This window comes from Culex quinquefasciatus, chromosome 3 (genome assembly GCF_015732765.1).
Source record: "Culex quinquefasciatus strain JHB chromosome 3, VPISU_Cqui_1.0_pri_paternal, whole genome shotgun sequence".
Taxonomy (NCBI): Eukaryota; Metazoa; Arthropoda; class Insecta; order Diptera; family Culicidae; genus Culex; species Culex quinquefasciatus.
Window position 1 is genome coordinate 159,714,065 of NC_051863.1, and position 21,370 is coordinate 159,735,434.

The 21,370-nt window shown below is 36.6% G+C and overlaps 1 protein-coding gene across 1 annotated transcript; it reads left to right on the forward strand.

Moving 5' to 3' along the window:
* The first annotated feature begins 412 nt into the window (after window positions 1-412).
* Window positions 413-1,275, forward strand: LOC119769316. The gene is made up of 2 exons (XM_038261306.1): window positions 413-1,222; window positions 1,267-1,275. Exons 1-2 carry the CDS (start codon window positions 413-415, stop codon window positions 1,273-1,275), a joined length of 819 nt encoding a protein of 272 aa, XP_038117234.1.
* The last annotated feature ends 20,095 nt before the right edge of the window (window positions 1,276-21,370 follow it).

A 21,370-nucleotide genomic window follows, 5' to 3' on the forward strand; every position in this document is an offset into this window, starting at 1 on the left:
GCTCCAGCAACCTGAAATGTCAGACCTGCCACAAGAAACACCACACCTTGCTCCATAACGACTCTTTCTCCAAAGCTCAAAGCGTAAGACCAACCCCAAGCCTCCAAGTAACGAACCCTACAACACCTCAGTCTGAATCTTCCAACCTTCCCACATCCACTACACTGAGTCAGAACCTGCAGCAGCAAACCCCTCTCAACTCTTCATGTTCATCCAACCATTCCCAGAGTTTGAAAACTGTGATGTTGCTGACGGCTCTTGTCCTGATCGAGAACGATGGAGATCCCGTTCCTTGCCGTGCGCTTCTTGATAGTGGTTCGCAAGTGAACTTTCTCTCCGAGCGGATTGCCGACAAGTTGAAGGCCCTCGTGAGTCGCTGTACGTTCCGATCGCTGGTGTAGGTGGGTCAAAGATGTATGCTAGGGAGAAAGTCCGGGTAACCGTTCATTCGAGATACTCGGCCTTCGCCGCCAGTTTCGCATGTCTGGTGGTTCCAAAGGTGACTGGAATCATCCCCGGATCGAAGATTGATGTTTCCTCCTGGTCGATCCCAGTGGGAATCCAACTTGCGGATCCAGAGTTCAATGTCCCCGAGAGAATTGATATGTTGATTGGTGCCTCCATGTTTTTCAGCCTGCTCAAGTCAGGACAGCTGCACCTGGCAGACGGTCTGCCAGAGTTGCGCGAAACTCATTTCTGCTGGGTATTTTCCGGCGAAATCGAGAATTCTGTGAACCATTCACACATCGCGAACAACGCTTCGTTGGATGTGCTGAATCAAACGATTTCCAAGTTTTGGGAGGTCGAGGATCTTGCCGATCCAACGCCCCCACCCTCTGATGTTGATGAATGTGAGACGTTGTTCGTGGAAACGCATAGTCGTTTGCCGTCAGGTCGATTTGTTGTTAGATTACCTTTTCGTGAAGATGTTTCAGGGTTGCCAGACAACCGTTCGCTCGCTCTTCGTCGGTTCCTGCTGTTGGAGCGCCGTCTCAACAGAGAACCAAGTCTGAAGCAGCAGTATGCTAAGTTCATTGATGAGTATGAAACCCTTGGTCATTGTCGTGAGGTTGATGAGTCCAAGGATGTAGACCAGCATCGGTACTACATGCCCCACCACGCCGTCCTGAGGCCGACGAGCTCGACCACGAAACTGCGAGTAGTGTTCGACGCGTCGGCCAAGCAAGGTTCTACGGCGAAGTCGCTCAACGAGGTTCTCCACGTTGGAAAGCCGGTCCAAAGTGATTTGTTCAGTATCCTCCTCAGATTTCGTAAAAACCCCATTGCATTCACTGCCGATATTGAAAAAATGTATCGGCAAGTGCTTATCGACTCGTCTCAGACGAGGTTCCAGAGAATTCTGTGGAGGAGTGACTCTTCAAAGCCGATTCGCGTGCTGGAGTTACAGACGGTAACTTACGGTACAGCAGCTGCCCCGTTCCTCTCGACCAGATGTCTAGTTCAGTTGTGTCAGGATGAAAGAGAAGTTTCCGCTAGCAGCCGAGGTGGTTCGTGATGATTGTTATGTCGATGATATCCTTTCCGGTGCTAGTTCCGCTGACGAAGCTGTAGTCGTCCAGCGGCAGATTCGAAAGATGCTTGAGTCTGGAGGTTTTCGTGTCCACAAATGGAGCTCGAATTGCCAGGAAGTGTTGAGTAGTGTTCCCGAATCTGATCGCGAGAAACTTGTGTGCCTCGATCAAGGAAACGAGGTCGTCAAGGCACTGGGTCTGACATGGTGTCCCCAGTCTGACGAATTTATGTTCGTGGTGCGTCTTCCAAAGATGTCACCGAATTCACCAAGCGAAGTATTTTCTCTGAAATCGGCAGGTTGTTTGATCCCATCGGATTTCTATCCCCGTGATTGTTGTTGCGAAGCTTTACATGCAGAAGTTGTGGTTGATTGAGTTGCCATGGGACGCTAAGGTCGAAGGAGATCTTCTGGCGTCGTGGTTGTGTTTCCGTAGAGCCCTCCCAAGGTTAGTGAAATTCGGATTCCACGCTATGTTATCAGCCCGTCGACTGTCGCGATTGAGCTTCATGGATTTTCCGACGCTTCCGTTGTTGCTTACGGTGCAAACATTTACGTCCGGTGCATCTTGTCCGACGGTAGAGCTCAACTTCGCCTCCTCTGCAGCAAATCCAGAGTTTGTTCGCCCAAGAAAGATCTCAACATTCACCGCAAAGAGTTGATGGCGTGTGAACTGTTGGCTCGCATGATGGTTAGAGTTCTCGAGACTGTCAAGTTTAAGGTAAGCCAAGTCGTACTTTGGACTGACAGTCAGGTTGTCCTCGCGTGGCTTAAGAAGTCCTTGGCGAAGCTCGATGTGTTCGTCCGAAACAGAGTTGCCAAGATTCTTGAGCTCACCGCAGGATTTATTTGGAAATATGTCAGGTCAAAGGACAACCCCGCTGATATTGTTTCCAGAGGCATGCTTCCCGAGGCTCTAATGTCGAAGTCCGAGTTCTGGGAAGGCCCATTCTTCCTAAGAATCGAAGTGTATGATGAGGAAATCCCCCCAGAAATTCCAGATGATGAACTCCCCGAGTTGAAGCTTGGTCCGATCATTGCAACCCCTGTGTTCAATGAAGACCAGCTTCCGGTGTTTACAAGGTTCAGTTCGTTCAGAAAGCTGCAGCGTGTGATGGCATACGTGCAGCGTTTCATCAAAAATTGTCGTCAGAAAACTCCGTCTTGTCGAGTGTTCATTATTCACCCAACGATCCCTGAGTTGCGCGCTTCGCTGGAACTGATCGTAAAGATTATTCAGCACGAAGCACTCAGTGATGAAATCCACCGTATTCAGAATGACGAACCGTGCAAGAAGATTGCAGGTTTGCACCCGTTCTACCAGGACGGTGTCTTGAGAGTTGGAGGTCGGCTTCAGCAATCCTCGCTGTTGTTTCACTCCAAACACCCCTACATTTTGCCGAAACACCCTGTAGTTGACCTTTTGATTCGCGCTTATCATGAAGAAAATTTGCATGTTGGTCCCAAGAGTCTGATCGCTGCTTTGAGGACAAGATTTTGGCTGATCGACGGAAGGTCGTCAGTTCGCAGAATCACTCATCGTTGCGTCACGTGTTTTCAGGCTCGCCCGAAGGTCGCTAGTCAGTTGATGGGAAATCTTCCTGCATATCGTGTCAACCAAGCTCTGCCGTTCGAGGTCACAGGTGTGGATTACGCAGGTCCAGTTTATGTCAAGGAAGGTCGATACAAGCCCAAGATCGTAAAAGCTTACATCTCGGTGTTTGTTTGTATGGTCACTCGAGCCGTACATTTGGAACTCGTTTCAGATATGAGTACAGAGACTTTTCTCGCAGCTCTGAAACGCTTCGTAGGTCGTCGAGGACTCCCCGAGAAATCCACTCCGATAACGGAACCAATTTCCGCGGGCGAAAACCGAGCTACATGAGCTCTATGAATTGTTGAAGTCCCAAGTCACAGTCGATGAAATCGCTCAGTTCTGTCAGCCTCGTGAAATTAATTGGTCGTTCATTCCCCGAAGCCCCCAACTTTGGTGGTATTTGGGAAGCCGCCGTTAAGAGTACCAAATTTCATTTGAAGAGAACTCTCAAGGAAGCCAAGTTGTCCTTTGAAGAGTACGCTACAGTTCTGACTCAGATAGAAGGAATTTTAAATTCACGTCCTCTCTATGCTACCTCTTCAGAACCTAATGATTCAGAGATTCTCACCCCCGGACACATTTTGATTGGTCGTCCCCTGACCGCCGTACCTGAACCCAGTTGTGAAGGTGTTCAGATAAATCGGCTCAATCGCTGGCAGTACATGCAGCGATTGCGCGATGAGTTTTGGAGAAAGTGGCATCGCGATTATTTGCAAACCCTTCAACCCCGCGGTAAGAATCGAGTCAAGTCCGCCAACATCAAACCAGGTATGATTGTCTTGCTAGAAGAAAAGATGCGCCCGTGCAGGTTTGGAAGTTGGGAAAAATCACAAAACCTTCCCGGGAAAGATGATTTGGTGCGTACGGTCGAAGTACAGATCGGTACAGTAGTGTACAAGCGGGCGATCCATAAGATTGCTGTTCTGCCAATCATTGATAATGCAAATTTGGTTAACGTCACAGAGATTCCATCTCTGCCCGGCGGGAGTATGTTGGCGCCAACGCCAAAGTAGATTTAATTTGCCCAAGAAATGATTTGAATCTCAGAAGAAATAGTTCCCAACCGATATGATTTTTTAACAGTGTCAGGTATAGTAAATTTGCAAGAATAATCCATCCATTTCCACAGTGTCAGTTAATCCTTCCATTGTTTCAAACACATAATACAACACAAATGTACCCGCACATACACGCCACACATTGAAGAAGAAAAGAAACAATAGCATGTAAATAACCGCAGACCAACTCACCATTCGTGTCCTTTCCTTTCACACATATTTCATTCATGTATCACAGCACACAATAAAGGACGCAGCGCGCGTCTGAGTAGGCAGCTTGCGCAAACAGACCAATAGGAGAGCAGGGAATAGGAATGAAAGAAATGAATGAATGAAAAGAAGAAGTGGCGTGTACATGGTTTAGGGAAAAGGATTGCACCCGAGAGGAGATTAAAGAATAAGAATGTTTTTGTTGCAAATGCAAGAAGATTCGGGAAGAAATGCCGAAGTTTTAGTTTAAAAACCAAATGAATTTGTTAGTCCGTAAGTCAGTTTAAGCTTGTAAATATAGAAGTAAACATCGTGAAACAAGCTGTTTTCTTGCATCCTGGCCAAAGGAGTCCACTGAAGGAAAAGTTGTGAATACAGTCCACTCGCCGATTGTCGCCTTGAAGCTGTGTTGCACAAGTTAGTGTTGTGTCGTTGGTGAACGCTTGGAGGCAAATCCGTCCGTCTTGGACATTAACGAAGAGTTAAGTTGAAAGCCCACAAGATAGCTGCCACGAAATTCCCCGCAGCACAGTGGAAAGGTTGGACAGTCAAAAAGCCCTCCTGGAGCCGGGCCTAGCGCTCCTACACCCACAGTATGGTTTGTAGTGTTAAGGGTGGAAATGTAGGCTTGATTTGGGTTTCGGGTGGAATAAATTCAATTATTTTCTAGTATGTTAAGGCTGAGATTTTTTGGATTTCCAGATCGTGAACAGTTTTACATAATTTCTAAGGATTTCATAAAATCATGAAAATTATTGACATGCATGGTATTTAAAAAAGTATAATTAACAAATTCTGCAACAAAAAACGTCGAAAAATAATGCAACAATGCATGGAGAGGGAGGCTATTGAAGATCAAAAAATGATGAGTTAATTTTTTACTGATTTAGTATTTAGATACCGCAGTTTTTTTTATCAACATTACATTCTCTTAAAATGGCAAACTATTTTAATTAATTGCAATAAAAATTTTTGCCAAGACGAAAATAAGCCGACTATTTATGTCACAAAAATGAAAAAAAAAACATTCCAGATTTGCAACATCAATACGAAAATTTTCCACAATTTTGGGATCTTTTACAGTAAAGAAAGAACACTTAGCCGGAAGATACCATTTAATTGTTAAAAGTTGCTCAAACAAACATATTTTATTAAACCCTCTACAACCCAACCACGTCGCTAGACTGGCTTAAAAATTCGTTAAATCCATTTTTCAACCATTTTTGAATCTTCAAAAGTCATTGAATAGTAGAACTTTTCAATTTGTATAACATCTTGGGTTTGATGATTTTATGTTTCATGTGACTTTGCCAATGTTTTGGATCAAATGTGGGGCCATCTTTGGGTTTTTTACTAATATTGTTTTTTTTTGGCAAATCTTTAATTCTTGTCCCAGAATATGCTTCAACATTTTAATGTAACTAAACAGCTAAATGATCAGTTTATATAAAAAAGGAAAAACGCTTCTAACGTGACAGCAAATGATAATTATTGAAGTTCAAAAGAATCTTAAATTACCAACAAAATCCAAACAAGATCAAGGCATATATGTATAATTTAAAAATCAATAAAGAAAAACAAGAAAACAAAAGTTGTTCAAACACCGGGAAGTTTTTCGGAAATGAATAATGTTACACAGTTTAAGCTTTATATGATTATTTTTATTCTTATTTTTCTATTTTATTTTATTTTTTTATTGTTTCACCTAAAAGTTAAACAAAATTTGATTGAGTTCACTTCTTTGTTTTAACTTTTCTAATTTTTAGAAAAAAAAAGAAAAATTTAAGGGAGAGTGGGGAGACTTGATCCCCGGGGATACTTGATCCCAAGCCTGTATCTCGTCAGCATGTGGGTAAAACAATTAGCTTTGTTCTAGAAAGTTGTGCGAAATTGACTAAAACTCATTGTAGAAAACAAAGAAAAATATTAAAAAATGTTTAGATTGAGTTACACACATTTTTCTACAAAGTGCTGCAAAAAACTTCCAAGAGATCTTTTTTCTTTGTTTTGTTAAGTATAGAAACACTGAAAAATTATTCAAAAAAATATTGTTTATATATGAATTGTTTGGTAAACATATCAACTCCAAAACCCTTACGCATTTGACGTTAAATTTATCGTCATACTATTTTTACAATCAATTGTTTAAAAAAGTGCGTTTAGGGAAACTTGATCCCTGCATTTTTACAGTCACTGGAATCAACCTCAAGATTAAATAATTGGGCTGGGTTTTCGTACATAGTTTCCTTTAGTATAGTTGTACATAACTTACTGCAGTTTGAACCATTTTTCAAAAGTTTTGTAAACAAAAATTACCAGCTTTTGTAAACATGCGCAATTTTGGTCTAAAAAAGAAAATTTTAGGTTTTGAAATATTTTGCAAAATATTTTAGGTTTTGTTATATTTTGAACACAAACGTACAGGTTTAATGTGAAATTGTTGTAACTTATGAAAATTAAAAGTTTGGATGAATAAAAAATATTTTGCTTAAGATTTCTTCAAAATGTTGGAAGGGGGATCAAATTACCCCCAACATTTTGAAAATGCCGGTTTAAAATATTTTTTTAAAACGCTTGGCATGATTCGAAGAGTTTATCTGATGAAATACCCTTATCAGTCAAACATAGTTGAATGTTTAAGCTTTCAATTCATGCAAAAAGATCATAGTTGAGTGAGAAATTTACAGAGTTATGTGCGATACAAAAAAAGGGGATCAAGTCCCCCCACTCTCCCCTAGAGATTTTGAAGCAAAAAGTATCAAAAAATGCTGTATGCATTCTTGCAGTTGTACTACTGTCAAAAATGTCAAAATATTAAATAAAATATATTTTCAAAAAAGCTCAAATTTCCAATGGAAGTTTAAGATAAATACCTGTAGGGCTAATGATTTTTATGATGAATTAGAGGTTCAGGACGTGCCTCGGTTTTGGAAGTATTTAAGCAAATTATTTTTATAAAATCTCAATAAAATTAAAACTGTTGAATCATAAATTCTTGACAAATGAACATACTGTAGATCAAACATTTTTTAACTATAGAACAACATTAATTTACTTGACTTTAAAATCTAGATTCATTGACATCCACTTTAAACATAGTAATTTCAATGTTCAATTCATAAAAAATTTGCGTTCGGAACACAAGTCAAAGTCGAACTTCCTGCTTTATTGAATTTTAATAGAAATTGCCAGCTTCTCGAAAAAAATGCTACATATGGCACTTGTGAATGTCGAATGGCATAATTTACGTTCAAGTTTCCCGGTTTCCTCTTGTGTGCTCCGGATCCATACAGCATCGCAAGTGTAACAGCCATCAATTGAAACGAGGGCACACGGATTGTTGCTCAAACTTGAAACCAGGAAAATCGTCTGCGGTTCGACGGCGACCACTAGCACATATGGCAAGATTTACCGCAGCTACTCAAGCACATCCCGATCCTGATGCTCCAGGCTTTGTGAACATGGGGTGAGGAGGTCCAACAAGCTTGCACCCCTGATGACGGTTAATCACCCTGGTTCGGGTTGCGGATGGAAAAGGGGTGTTCTAAAGAGCATTAATGCGTTTCTAGTTGATTCACGACTAATTCATGGCTACAGATTACATATGTGTTAACATTGACGTAACATGTGCACGGTGGCGGCGTTGATTATCTCATCTAGGTGATGGACCCGATAGCCGCTGGACCGGCAAAATGTTTGCGCAGGAAATACAGTACAGTACAAAAAACTGGAAACATGACGAAATTGAACACAATAAGTCATTTAAAGAGTTGATCAAATCCCAAAAAAAAATCAGAGGACGAAAAATAGACGATAGAATAAACATCAATCTTTCAACCGTCACTGTAAATCGATTCGAAACAGGTTGCAGCACACATCCTCCAATTTGTGTCCCAGTTTTGCAGTAGCATCACATCAACATGGTGCCAGCAAATATTGTCTTATGCCCTTGTGGTTTTCCATCAAATCGAGCATATGGTTTCGGGGCTGGGATGCTTCAGCTTTGTGGCGGCGCGGCGGGAGTTGAAAAACAGATGTCACAATTTTGCGGTTCATGTCAAAGTGCGTGAAGATTTTGATGGGTTATGTGATGGATGGGTTTTCCGGTGTTTGCTTAAGTTGTTATCGACTGTGAATTTTGTATTTTTTTTAACGATTGAATTTTTACTAAAACTAGACTATTTCATTGAAGAACTTTGTTGAATCAAGTTTGAACATATCTGTCAATGTTGATCAACTAATGCTGATCCAATCGGAATAACATTTTTTTCAAATTATGCAGTTTTGAACGGTTTTCTACTCCAATTAACATTTTTATTCTTGAAAACCGAATTTTGGTCAATACTATTAAAAAATGATCATTTTCTAATTGAGATTTAATGAGTCAAACAAAAAATACCTCTAGGATATTTTCAGCAAATGTACTCTAGAATGTGTACTTTCAGATGCTTCTAAGAGTGAAGTCAAACTCCACCTCCTTTTAAAGCTATTCACATTTCAAAATGGCGTCTTCTTTGTCGTATTTTGGTTATAACTTTCATTTAGAATGTCCCATTTTCGTTCTCTTTCAAGATAAATGTGTGTTTTGATAAGCCCAACAAATGTCTAGAAGACACCATCTCGCAACGACATAAGCCTGAGTTGATAAATTCAAAAAACTCATTTTTTCATTAACACCTCAACCTCAATTACATTACATTACACCAAAGCGCTATCTCGTCATCCCGCCAAAATAAAAATTCTTAACCACCCTAAAATTTGGACCACCCTATTGTCCACCATACCAAAAGATGCCCCTATTGACCCTGATCATTTGTCCCCAAGCTCTTAATTTTAACGTGTGGCCGCTATCAATTTTGTCACGCTAGACTTCGGTATCCGACCACTGTGCATTGGTATAACAAAAAATGTCAAGGATTTATTTAGATCAAATTAGAATTTGCGAAACAAAAATATAATTTTTTTTCGTTTTTTTAGCTAACAAATTAAAAATCGTTTAAAGTATACGAAATGTCAAGTTTTCTTTTAAGAATGATATCGTTCCCAGTGTTTTCATGAAAACGTTTCTAGAGTTTTTTTTTTTTAATATAGGTCCTTTAAACTATTGTCTTTCATTTGTTTAAAGGTCCTGTTCAAAAAAACTCTTGATTTAAAGAATTTTTATTAAAATGTCCTGTGAATATGTGAAACACAATAGCTTAGGACCTAAAAAAACTCAAGATTCGTTTATTCAAGTGCTAATAAAATAAACAAACAATTATTGATAATCAACTTTGAATTAAAGAAAACACAGAAAACAATGCAAGATATCCTTCTAAAAGCAAACTGACAGTTAAAAAATATCTAAATATCAAAAGCTTTGGCCAAATCAAAAATCAATAAAATTTTAAAAAATTGGACCAAATTCCTTACAAATCCGTATTTTGCTAAATATTCCGTACTAAAATTCAGGCCTGTAAAAAATCCGCGGAGAGGGTCGAAAATCCGTACGGTAAGGAAAAAATCCGTACAGTTGGTAGCCTTATATTATCCCTTTCCCGCGAAAAGCAATAGATTTTTATGATGTATTTTACCATGACCAAATAAGTTTAAGGGTTACATGCATGTAGAAAATCACAAAATGTCATATTACAGAAAATTCACTAAATTTACTAAGAAGATGATTTTTGCAATTCCGTCGTGAAACTACTTACTTTTCCTGTCATTCTTGAACGACGAAATAGCCTACTTTTCTGTACCAAAAATAACAGAATCGAATAGCAACACTTTTCAAAATAAATGCTGAAAAGTTCTACTTTTCAGCACTGAAAAGGGTGCTGAAAAGTTGAACTTTTCAGCACTTGTTTCGAAAAGTAACTTTTCAACATTTTTTGATTTAAACGTTTTATAGACAAAATACATGAAAATTTGACTTAAATTTCACTCAATGGGTGTTTTTCGGAATTGCAAAAAATGTTGTATGGAACTCGTAGCAAAACTTGATTTTTTCAGCACTCGTCGTATTTATCCAACTCGGTGAACCTCGTTGGATAAATGTACGACTAGTGCTGAAAAAATCCTCTTTTTGCAACTTGTTGCATAAACTACTATTTCAATCACTTCTGAAAGTTTCACGAAAATATTTCATTACTGAAGTGATTAATAGACGATTTATGTTCACAATTTTGCCATGCGCAAAGCGAACTGTCAAACGTTGGGAGCGTTTTTCTCTGAACACTGAGTTTATTTACGGGTGCCACGATATCTCAAAATGGGATAGACCAAATTGGCTGAAGTTTGGGGTCAAGACTCGCAAGACATATCCCGTGTGCATGACGTATCCCGATTTTGAAATTTTGCATTTTTTAAATACAAAATTCAAAAATATTCGAGTTTTTATTTTATGAAAAACAGAAAAAATATTTTTATCTTTTTAAAAATAAACTTTTCGAAAATCGGCCTTCGTAATGCTTATGGGACCGGTTTAATGAGTCTTCACCAAAATTTTGAGCCGATTTGGACAAAGCAGTGTTGAGATATCGTGGCACCCGTTTTTTGAAAATGATAACTTCATATAGCTGTTTTTCGGCAATGATACAACCAAATTTCTTCAAATTTATTTTTTTAATAGTTGAAAATGTATATTTTTATGTCCTGAAAACAAACAAAAAAAAAGTTTTAGTTTGTACTCAAACCAACCTCTGACATTTTTGCCGATTTACATGTATGTAACCCCTTAAAGAATGCAACCATATCCAAATATTTGAATACTTTGAGTCAAAAAAGAAATTAATTTACAAATACGAGTTGTTTGAATTTCTAGGTAAATTTAATAAGGGAGAGTGGGGAGACTTGATCCCCGGGGATACTTGATCCCAAGCCTGTATCTCGTCAGCATGTGGGTAAAACAATTAGCTTTGTTCTAGAAAGTTGTGCGAAATTGAGTAAAACTCATTGTAGAAAACAAAGAAAAAAATAAAAAATGTTCAGACTGCGTCACACACATTTTTCTACAAAGTGCTGCAAAAAACTTCCAAGAGATCTTTTTTTTTCGTTTTGATAAGTATAGAAAACACTCAAAAATTATTCAAAAAAATATTGTTTATATATGAATTGTTTGATAAACATATCAACTCCAAAACCCTAACGCATTTGACGTTAAATTTATCGTCATACCATTTTTACAATCAATTGTTTAAAAAAGAGCGTTTAGGGAGACTTGATCCCTGCGTTTTTACAGTCACTGGAATCAGGCTCAAGATTAAATAATTTGACTGGGTTTTTTTACATAGTTTCCTTTAGTATAATTGTACATAACTTACTGCAGTTTGAACCATTTTTCAAAAGTTTTGTAAACAAAAATTACCAGCTTTTATAAACATGCCCAATTTTTGTCTAAAAAAAGAAAATTTTAAGTTTTGAAATATTTTGCATGCTAAACTTGTTATATTTTGAACACAAACGTAAATGTCTAATGTGAAATTGCTGTAACTTATAGAACATTAAAAGTTTGGATGATTAAGACACATTTTGCTTAAGATTTCTTCAAAATGTTGAAATTAATGATTGGGTTTAGTCAATATTATTCTCAGCACTGCCCAGATTTGAAAATTCGGCTATTATGCCAAATCAAGTATTAATCATAGTCGTCGGACTTTCAACACTGCATCTGGAGATTTTTGGGAAATCTGTTTAAAAATTCCAGTTTCCAGGATTTTTTGTAAAACCGGAAAATTTTGTATGAAGGTAAACAAGTTTACCTATGACACCTAAATAAAAAAAAATCTTTAAAAAACTCAAATCATTGTATCGTCGCTTGTGTGCAATCTTGTGACACGTCTGCTGTAAAAAGGTTAGATGTGTTTGATAGCACACAAGTGACGATATCTATTATTTTGTATGGGGACCATCCACAAACCACGTGGACACTTTTTTAGGAATCTCAACCCCCTCCTCCTCCCAACGTGGTCAATTTCCATCTGTGTTAATCGAGATAAGATTAGATTAAAAGTTTCACGTCTTTTTTATTCTGTGGTCAAAAAATTTTAAAATCCCCAAAATTGTCCCATTTGAATTAAAATTCAAAAAAAAAATATCAGGTGTATTTTACGTAAATTTAAATCGTTTGTACTAGATATTTCTAAGATTCTTTCTATGTTTTTTCCATTTGACAATCAAATTGATAGAATGTTTAACATTGCAATACAACCTAATAATCTACTTTCAAACACACACTCACCACAAACCTTCTAACCTTTACCCCGTTTAAATTCCCCCCGATTTATTCGTCATCTGGCGTCACTTTATTACTTCCCTAAACGAACACCTGATGAAGTGTTCTATTTACCCTCGGCAAACATTACAAGCAGAAGCAACAACAGAAACACCCTTCAAAGCGACCCGGGGGTTGTTAATGTGCAGTTTATCAGGGTACACACACGCACACGCATGGAGGGGGAAGCACTTTTATGGTACTTTTGCTTTGCTTTGCGAGATTCCAACATTCGTGTGACGTTTAGCTGAATGATGCTAATGTTATGAATGGGATTTTTTTTCTTTTTTTTTTTCTGCTGCCCTATGAGTAATGAAGTGTGCGTACCCTTATAGACCGAGAAATAAAAAAGTCATTTAGAAAAGAAAAGTGACTGGGGAAAACCCTTTAAATCGCTTTGCTCGAGTGCTTTTGGGAAGTCGATTGGTTTGGGATCAATTAAAATGTTACGAAATTGAGTTTTTCAATAATTCCAAGTTGAATGGTGCTTAACTTTAGCCGTTAAAGTTATAAGTGTAATGAGTACTTGAACTCAGAGTTCCACTTTATGCTAATTCGAACGATTTTGATTTCCATCAAAGTCACTTCCTAAATTAGACATCAATAGCCCAAGTGACAGTTTTTTCTTCCCTCAAGAATTGATTATCGCCCAACTGGAAAGTGCATCCAATTGGAGTACGTATGCACCGGGAAATCAAATCCGCCCCGCATCACTGACAATCCTGAGAACTATTCACTTCATCCTCAATATGCTAGGGATTTCCAACATCGCAGCGAAATCTTCTAATTTAATTTCCCAAACTCTTCGCTGGCGCTGCCGTATCTAATTTAATTTGGCTCAAATTTGCTCTTCTGCCTGGCGTTAAAAAGCGTAACAAAGTGTCCTGCTCAAACTGATATATTTACTCGCTTGGGGTCGAACACCATTTTACATTCATCATCGTTATCCTGTTGTGATCCCTTGGTCCTTTTTCGCAGTTTAGTTGTTCCTGTGTAGCAGAGTGTATCCTCTGAGAGCAGCAGTAGCAGAAAAAGCATAATTTAGATTATTACGCGTGACCAACTTCGACAACAGCTCGCATATTTTTGACGGTCAAAATCCTTGGTGAGCGATGGTGTAGTACTGTCGAAAAGTGTAAATTTGAAATTAATGTAATGAATTTAAAATATTTATTTTTGCCATGCATTTCTTATTGCCTGTTATATGATGAAAATTACACAGTTTTAGGTATTAAACTGAGAAAATAGCCAGATCTGATAAAAAATAAATCCTAAACTAAGATAACAAAAATTAATCTGCATAATCAAAAAGAAATAAAAAATCAAAAATAACATTATGACCAAGGTTGTTAATCAAAAAATGATCGATAATCGTTATCGTTATTTCCGATAATGGCCGATAACACACTTTTTAAATTCAATTAATTCCTGTTAAATTTTCAATGCATTCAATAAGACTTTTTTTCAAATCTAGTAATTTCAAAGTATAAATACTCTAAATTGTTCACAAAATACTGTATTTTTTTTTAAACTTATATTTTCATAATTTGCAATGTAGATTTCATACGAAGCTAAATTGTGCATGCTTTTTCACTTTAATGGAGTTTTCATTAAGTATTGAATTTTTCAAAAAATGCCTTGTTTTTTTCGCAAATAAATACTCAAATTTTGATAATTTGCAATATGGGTATCAAACGAAGTGAAATTTAGTATGCTTTTTTACTTTATTAGAGTTTTTTTTAGGAAAATACATTTTTTTTAATCCGTATTTTTCGAAAATACGCAATTTTTTATAGTATGAAATATGAGTATCAAACGAAGCGAAATTTGACATGCTTCATATACGCATTAAAATTTTGATTTGATTCGTTCGATACCCATATTGCAAATGATGGAAATTTGAGTATTGGAAAAACGATATTTTGTGCAAATTGAAGTGTTTTACAAAAAAAAAACTAACTTAATCCACCTATGTGATTAGAGCCTTCCTCACTTATTACCAACAATGGCTGATATGATGTAATTGTACAAAAATTTCATCTATTTTTTAGATCCGGAATAAAAAAGTACATAAATATCACTTAAGTGGCCATACCTCGAGACAGGTTTGCCAGATCATCAATGTTTTGGACTCGTTAGAAAGGTCTTTTGATAACCTAACCAACGATGGGTGGGATGATGGACCCGGACATAGTTTACATACATTTAAGTGAGATCCGGATATATGTGAAAACACAATTTTATACATAACTTTTTAACTACTTATCGAAACTTCAATCTGTATAAAACTCGATCTATGGAACCCTAAACCAAGTCGAATGCAACATGTTCGGGTCAAATCGGTTCAGCCAGTACCGAGAAACAAGTTTGTTGGTCACATACAAACATACATACACACACACATACACCCACATACACACACACATACACACTGACATTTGTTCAGTTTTTGATTCTGAGTCGATATGTAGGCATGAAGGTGGGTCTACGACGTTTTTATACAAAGTTCATTTTTAAAAGAAAAATTGAGCCTGAAGGGCAAAGTTTTGAAATCATAGTCCCATTTTCTGGGCACCCTGCACAGAAAAAAATAATGTAAATTTGGAAGCTGTGATTTTGGAAGGTTGAATATTACCTCTTTTATGATGTAATTTTACCTCAATTTAGACTGAAAAAGTTACATTACACCAGAAAAAAGGTAAAATTACACATTTCCATAGGTAAAATTACACCTTTTTCTGGCATAAAAGATGTACCCCTTCCCAGATGTAATATTATCATGATTTTTTTCTGGGTGGTCTACAGTCGATATGTCTACATGAAAGTATATCTAGAAGGTGTATTAAAGAAGTTTGAAAAAAAAAAAATTATCGGACTGCAAAACGTTTTTCCTACGGGAAAACGGAATCGACGTAACACCTTATAATGTGGCCCTCTTAAACCTTGCGGTTTCGTCTACGGATCCACAGGCGTGTATCGTTCTTTTTGCGACAAGACTCCGCCTCCCGGGTCTCCTAAGTGTGAAGGCATGGCACGGGGAGAGGGCACCGAACACCTAATATTTACACTTAGAATTTTATGCGTCCGCCTCGGGATTCGAACCGGGAACCTCTGGATTGCAAGTCCAGTGCGCGGTCCGAGTGATCCACACAGGCAGACACAAAAACTAAAAAAAAATTGATTTTAGCAAATAAAAAACAAATTAACTCTAACGCACAGTATTGAGTTAAAAATGTATTCTTCCTCCATCTTCGGGATTCACCAGGCCAGTACAAGTGCCACATGACACCCGCGAAGGGACCGATCCATCTGTTCCGTATTCCACACACACACACACACACAGGACAAACCCGGGACCACTTGATCCAATCGCATCTTCCTCCGGTTCACCAACCGCAAATCTCGTGGGAGATTGTCCGCGCGAGAGAGATAAAGAGTCCCCTAGGACCGGTGAAAATTATAACAAGATCATCAGCCAAACTCATGGCGTGGTTGAAATCCGTGACGGATTCACCGATTTGTACATTTTTTTTTTTGATACGGTGACAAAGAGGACAATCTGGGGACTGGGCATTTGAGTTGGGTGGTGGGAAAGTTGCCGTATGGGATTTAATTTTACTTTAATTTCAACAATCCCAAAATCTAAACTCATTACCAATATCAAAGTCAGTTGAAAGCATCGTGTAGACGGTAATTAACACGGTGAACGTAAACATAGTCGGAGGCAAGTTCCAGATCTCAGATGTTTAAAATCTATTACATTGACCTCGATGTTTCATCGCGAAATGTGCACGCACAATCCGGTTCCATCTCACCTACAAATTAGCTTAGTAACCGACTTAGGCGTGTACTACGACTGCGGTGGCCCCCCGCTGCCATGTCCCGACCAGACTGCGATTAACAAATCTAAACAAGGGGATGGACCGACCACGTAATTTACACACTTTGGTGCGCCCCGAAGGAAAAGCATTTCGCAACATTTTCGCCTCAAATTCAATAAACTGCCAATTTGTTTATGCAGACATAATAATGCGTTCAAATAGATATTTCAATTTTGATTACTGTTTACGCAGGATTTGAGCGCGTAAACTGAATATTTAATAAACTCGAGCTGTCGGTGTGGTGGCGATGGCCAGCGAAGAAAAGTAGATTTCAGGGGGTTTACCGGTGCTGTTTGGAAGTTCCACTGTCGTAAGGTAGGTGATTTTCTGTGTGTTCATCATCAACTTTCTTGGTGGTTTCTCTTCGCAGACAATGAAAAACTTACGCTAGTTAGCATCCAAACCCAGCATCCAAGTTTAAAGTACTTCAAAAAGTTGTTTTAAGTTACTATTTAGCTTAGAACAGTCAAATTATTGAATTCTGAGACGAAAACAACCTTAATAAATTCTTTCAATAAAAAAATAAAACCCGTTCATAACAATAACCTGGGTGCTGGCATGTTTTCTGAACGAAATTCATCAACCAATATTTCTAAACTTATTTTTGGAGTTTCTGAAGATATTTGAATCAAAATCACGTTGGATGATGGGTTTATCCAATTTTATAGGGACTTGGAATATTTGATATTTGAATTTATCCATATTTGGCTAATTTAATATTTTAAATCCTGGATGTTGGCATGTTTTCTGAACGTTATTCATCAACCAATGTTTCTAAAATGAGTAATTAAATAAACCCAGCATCCAACGTGGTTTTGATTCAAATATGTTCAGGAAACTCAAGAATGAGTTTCGAAATATGGTTGATGAATAACGTTCAGAAAAACATGTCAGCATCCTGGTTATTGTTCAGAACGGTTTTTATTTTGAAAGGTTATTGAATGGATTTATTAAAGTTTTTTCGTCTCAGAATTCCATATTTTGATTGTTCTAAGCTTAAAAGTAACTTAAAATAACAAGTACTAAACTTGATGCTGGATCTCGATGCTAGGTAGCGGTTTTCGAAATTGGATGCTGGGTTTGGATGCTAACTAGCGTGAGCTCCACAGTTTTATGGGAGCTGTCAACATGCTCCCGGGCTGGTTCCACGGTACCACCAAAACGGTCCCGTCATCTTGCATATCAAACTTTATGAAATTGAAAATTACAAAAATTACAAAAATTAAAAAAATTACAAAAATTACAAAAAATACAAAAATTACAAAAATTACAAAAATAACAAAAATTACAAAAATTACAAAAATTACTAAAATTACAAAAATTACAAAAATTACAAAAATTACAAAAATTACAAAAATTACAAAAATTACAAAAATTACAAAAATTACAAAAATTACAAAAATTACAAAAATTACAAAAATTACAAAAATTACAAAAATTACAAAAATTACAAAAATTACAAAATTACAAAATTACAAAAATTACAAAAATTACAAAATTACAAAATTACAAAAATTACAAAAATTACAAAATTACAAAAATTACAAAATTACAAAATTACAAAATTACAAAAATTACAAAAATTACAAAAATTACAAAAATTACAAAAATTACAAAAATTACAAAAATTACAAAAATTACAAAAATTACAAAAATTACAAAAATTACAAAAATTACAAAAAGTACAAAAATTACAAAAATACAAAAAATTACAAAAATTACAAAAATTACAAAAATTACAAAAAATACAAAAATTACAAAAATTACAAAAATTACAAAAATTACAAAAAATTACAAAAATTTTAAAAATTACAAAAATTACAAAAATTACAAAAATTACAAAAATTATAAAAATTACAAAAATTACAAAAATTTCAAAAATTAAAAAATTACAAAAATTACAAAAATTACAAATATTACAAATATTACAAAAATTACAAAAATTACAAAAATTACAAAAATTACAAAAATTACAAAAATTACAAAAATTACAAAAATTACAAAAATTACAAAAATTACAAAAATTACAAAAATTACAAAAATTACAAAAATTACAAAAATACAAAAATTACAAAAATTACAAAAATTACAAAAATTACAAAAATTACAAAAATTACAAAAATTACAAAAATTACAAAAATTACAAAAATTACAAAAATAACAAAAATTACAAAAATTACAAAAATTACAAAAATTACAAAAATTACAAAAATTACAAAAATTACAAAAATTACAAAAATTACAAAAATTACAAAAATTACAAAAATTACAAAAATTACAAAAATTACAAAAATTACAAAAATTACAAAAATTACAAAAATTACAAAAATTACAAAAATTACAAAAATTACAAAAATTACAAAAATTAAAAAATTACAAAAATTACAAAAATTACAAAAATTACAAAAATTACAAAAAATAAAAAAAATACAAAAAATACAAAAATATAAATGATAAATTTGCTAAATTTCTTCAAAAAACTCATGTTTTCGGCAATTTTGGAAAGGAAATTGAAAGAGATAAATTTGTTAACCGGTATCTCCACTACCTTTATAGGTGCAATCGAAAAAGTACATTGGTTTATTTACACCATGCACGAATAACAATTTTGTGAGTAAATCCGTAAAATCTATGTTGACGACATCGCCCCCAAATTTGGCGCCCATACCAGGAACTAAGTTTTAATTTTCCATACATTTGTTTCACGAAAATTTCCGCTTAAATAGAGAGTGGTCAAAATTACCTCTAAATTTCCTACTCGTCATCGTATAAATTTACTAGCAGCACATAATAACGTTGAAATTTGCAACTAAAATTCACTACAGTTTTTGAACAGCCAGCAAGTCTCGAAATTCTGTTTTGCAACCTGTGATTCTAAGATCTGTCGTACATCATGTAACATTTCCATAAGCTGTTAGAAGCTGGTACATTTTAGCATATCCACATCCCTCAAGCTTGTATGACGTCTCGTAACAATCTGCATAAATATATTCTTCAAACCAGCCAGCAGCACTGTTTTTACTTTATTATTCCCGTTCGGGGGGCGGTTTATTTCGCTCGAGGTGCTCATAATCCAGCGTTCCAGAGAAATGACGCCATCCTCGGGCGTCGGAAGGGGCGAATCTGTGCTGGCCCCGGCAACCTAGTATTTGCGGTATTCCAGAGGTCGCGCTTGAGAGGTGGGAGCAAGTTGTTGTACAATGTGATAAATAAAGTAGCCTCATTACGTATTCATAGGGCCAAATTGGAAAACATTAGAATTTGGCCAGGGTGCCCGGCCACCGCGAGAGTTCTCACTGAACGTTTCTTTACACCGTGCTGCGTGACAGTTGGGGGTTGTCCGTAAATAAATATTAAAATTTTTAAAATTTATTTTTTCCTTCCTAATGTGTTAATGCTAAGCAGAAATTTTCTCTTTATATAGCGTTACGTAAACACTTTTTTGAAACACGTAATTTTGGAACGACCCCGCTTGGTATAAACGTACAAAATTGTAATATTATTTACCATATAATCACCTTAGGCGAGGATGGTTGGTTGCAGCTCGTCGGTGGGTGCCAAAAGTGCCATCAGGCAGCAGTCTGCCAAACAAAAACCGAACACCAGACCCTTGCAAGCTGGGAGATTTTCGGACCAACACAGAGCAGTTCTGGGGTGAGCTTTTTTGTGTAACAATTTTCCACCGTGGTGAACCGGGAGCTCTGTGGGAAAATTGGTTTAACCTGCAAACTGGAGTTTTGCGGAACGGTTTCCCCAAGTTTGTCCCGTGAACATGCTGTTATTTCATAAAAGATTAAAATTTGTGTGCAAATTTTTGCTTCTGCGAGTTTATCAGTAGGATGTAAGAAAGGTATTAAGTTTTTTTTGAACACGAAGTTGAATCAGACAAAATTGAAAATTCGAAAACATTTCAAGAAATAACTTTCCCACGAATCCATCCAACTATCAACAACACGTGAAAAATTGCAAAATGTTCCATGGATAATGACGCTCCACCCAAGTCAAACGCTCGCTAAATGTTTAGTGTCATTGAGTGCATTAAAACATTTTAATTTCCATCCCAAAACACATTTCCACCTCCACATGACGACGGCGGCGACGCGGTTTGGGAAAACAAGCAAAAAACAACGATCCGGAAATAATCGAATTCAACAACTTTCCACCGTCGGTTTCCACCACACAGACAGATAGCGTAGAAGCAGCATAACACATCCGGCAGAAACGACATAATCCCGAGGGGTTAAAAGAACTGCTGATCCGTCGGAGATGCTCTTGGCCTAATTCAATTATGGTGATTCCCCTCCCCTGTTGAGGGGGAAAAGTCTCAGTCTCGCGTGCGGAATTGAATCGGAAGCGTGCAAATTTTTCACGGATCATGAACTTGCGAATAAGATTGAGTTGATGAGTTTGGTGCCGGTGGAATCGTGTACAGTTTTTGGGGGGGGGTTCTATTTCTGAACATTCTTTCAAACTAAGAACATACCTTAATACAAATAATCTCTGATTTTGATGGATTTCAGCAAAAAAAAAACCAAAGCGTTTTCTATTAAGGAACCATCAATAAACCTCGTGGACACTATTTTGAAATCTCATAATCAACCCTCCTCGCTCACGGACAATTTCCATACAAAACAATCTTTTTTGTATGGAGCGTGGACAATCACTAAACACCCCCCCCCCCTAAGGGGTCAACCCGTTTGTTTTTTTTATTTTCTCTAAAACCAAACAATGTTTTAGGGTATTCCCTTTGACTAGGCTTAGTGATTTTTCACGCTCGAAAATAGCAAATTTCAAGGGGACTTCAATATCAAAACATCGAATTTCACGCAAATTTCGCGGAAC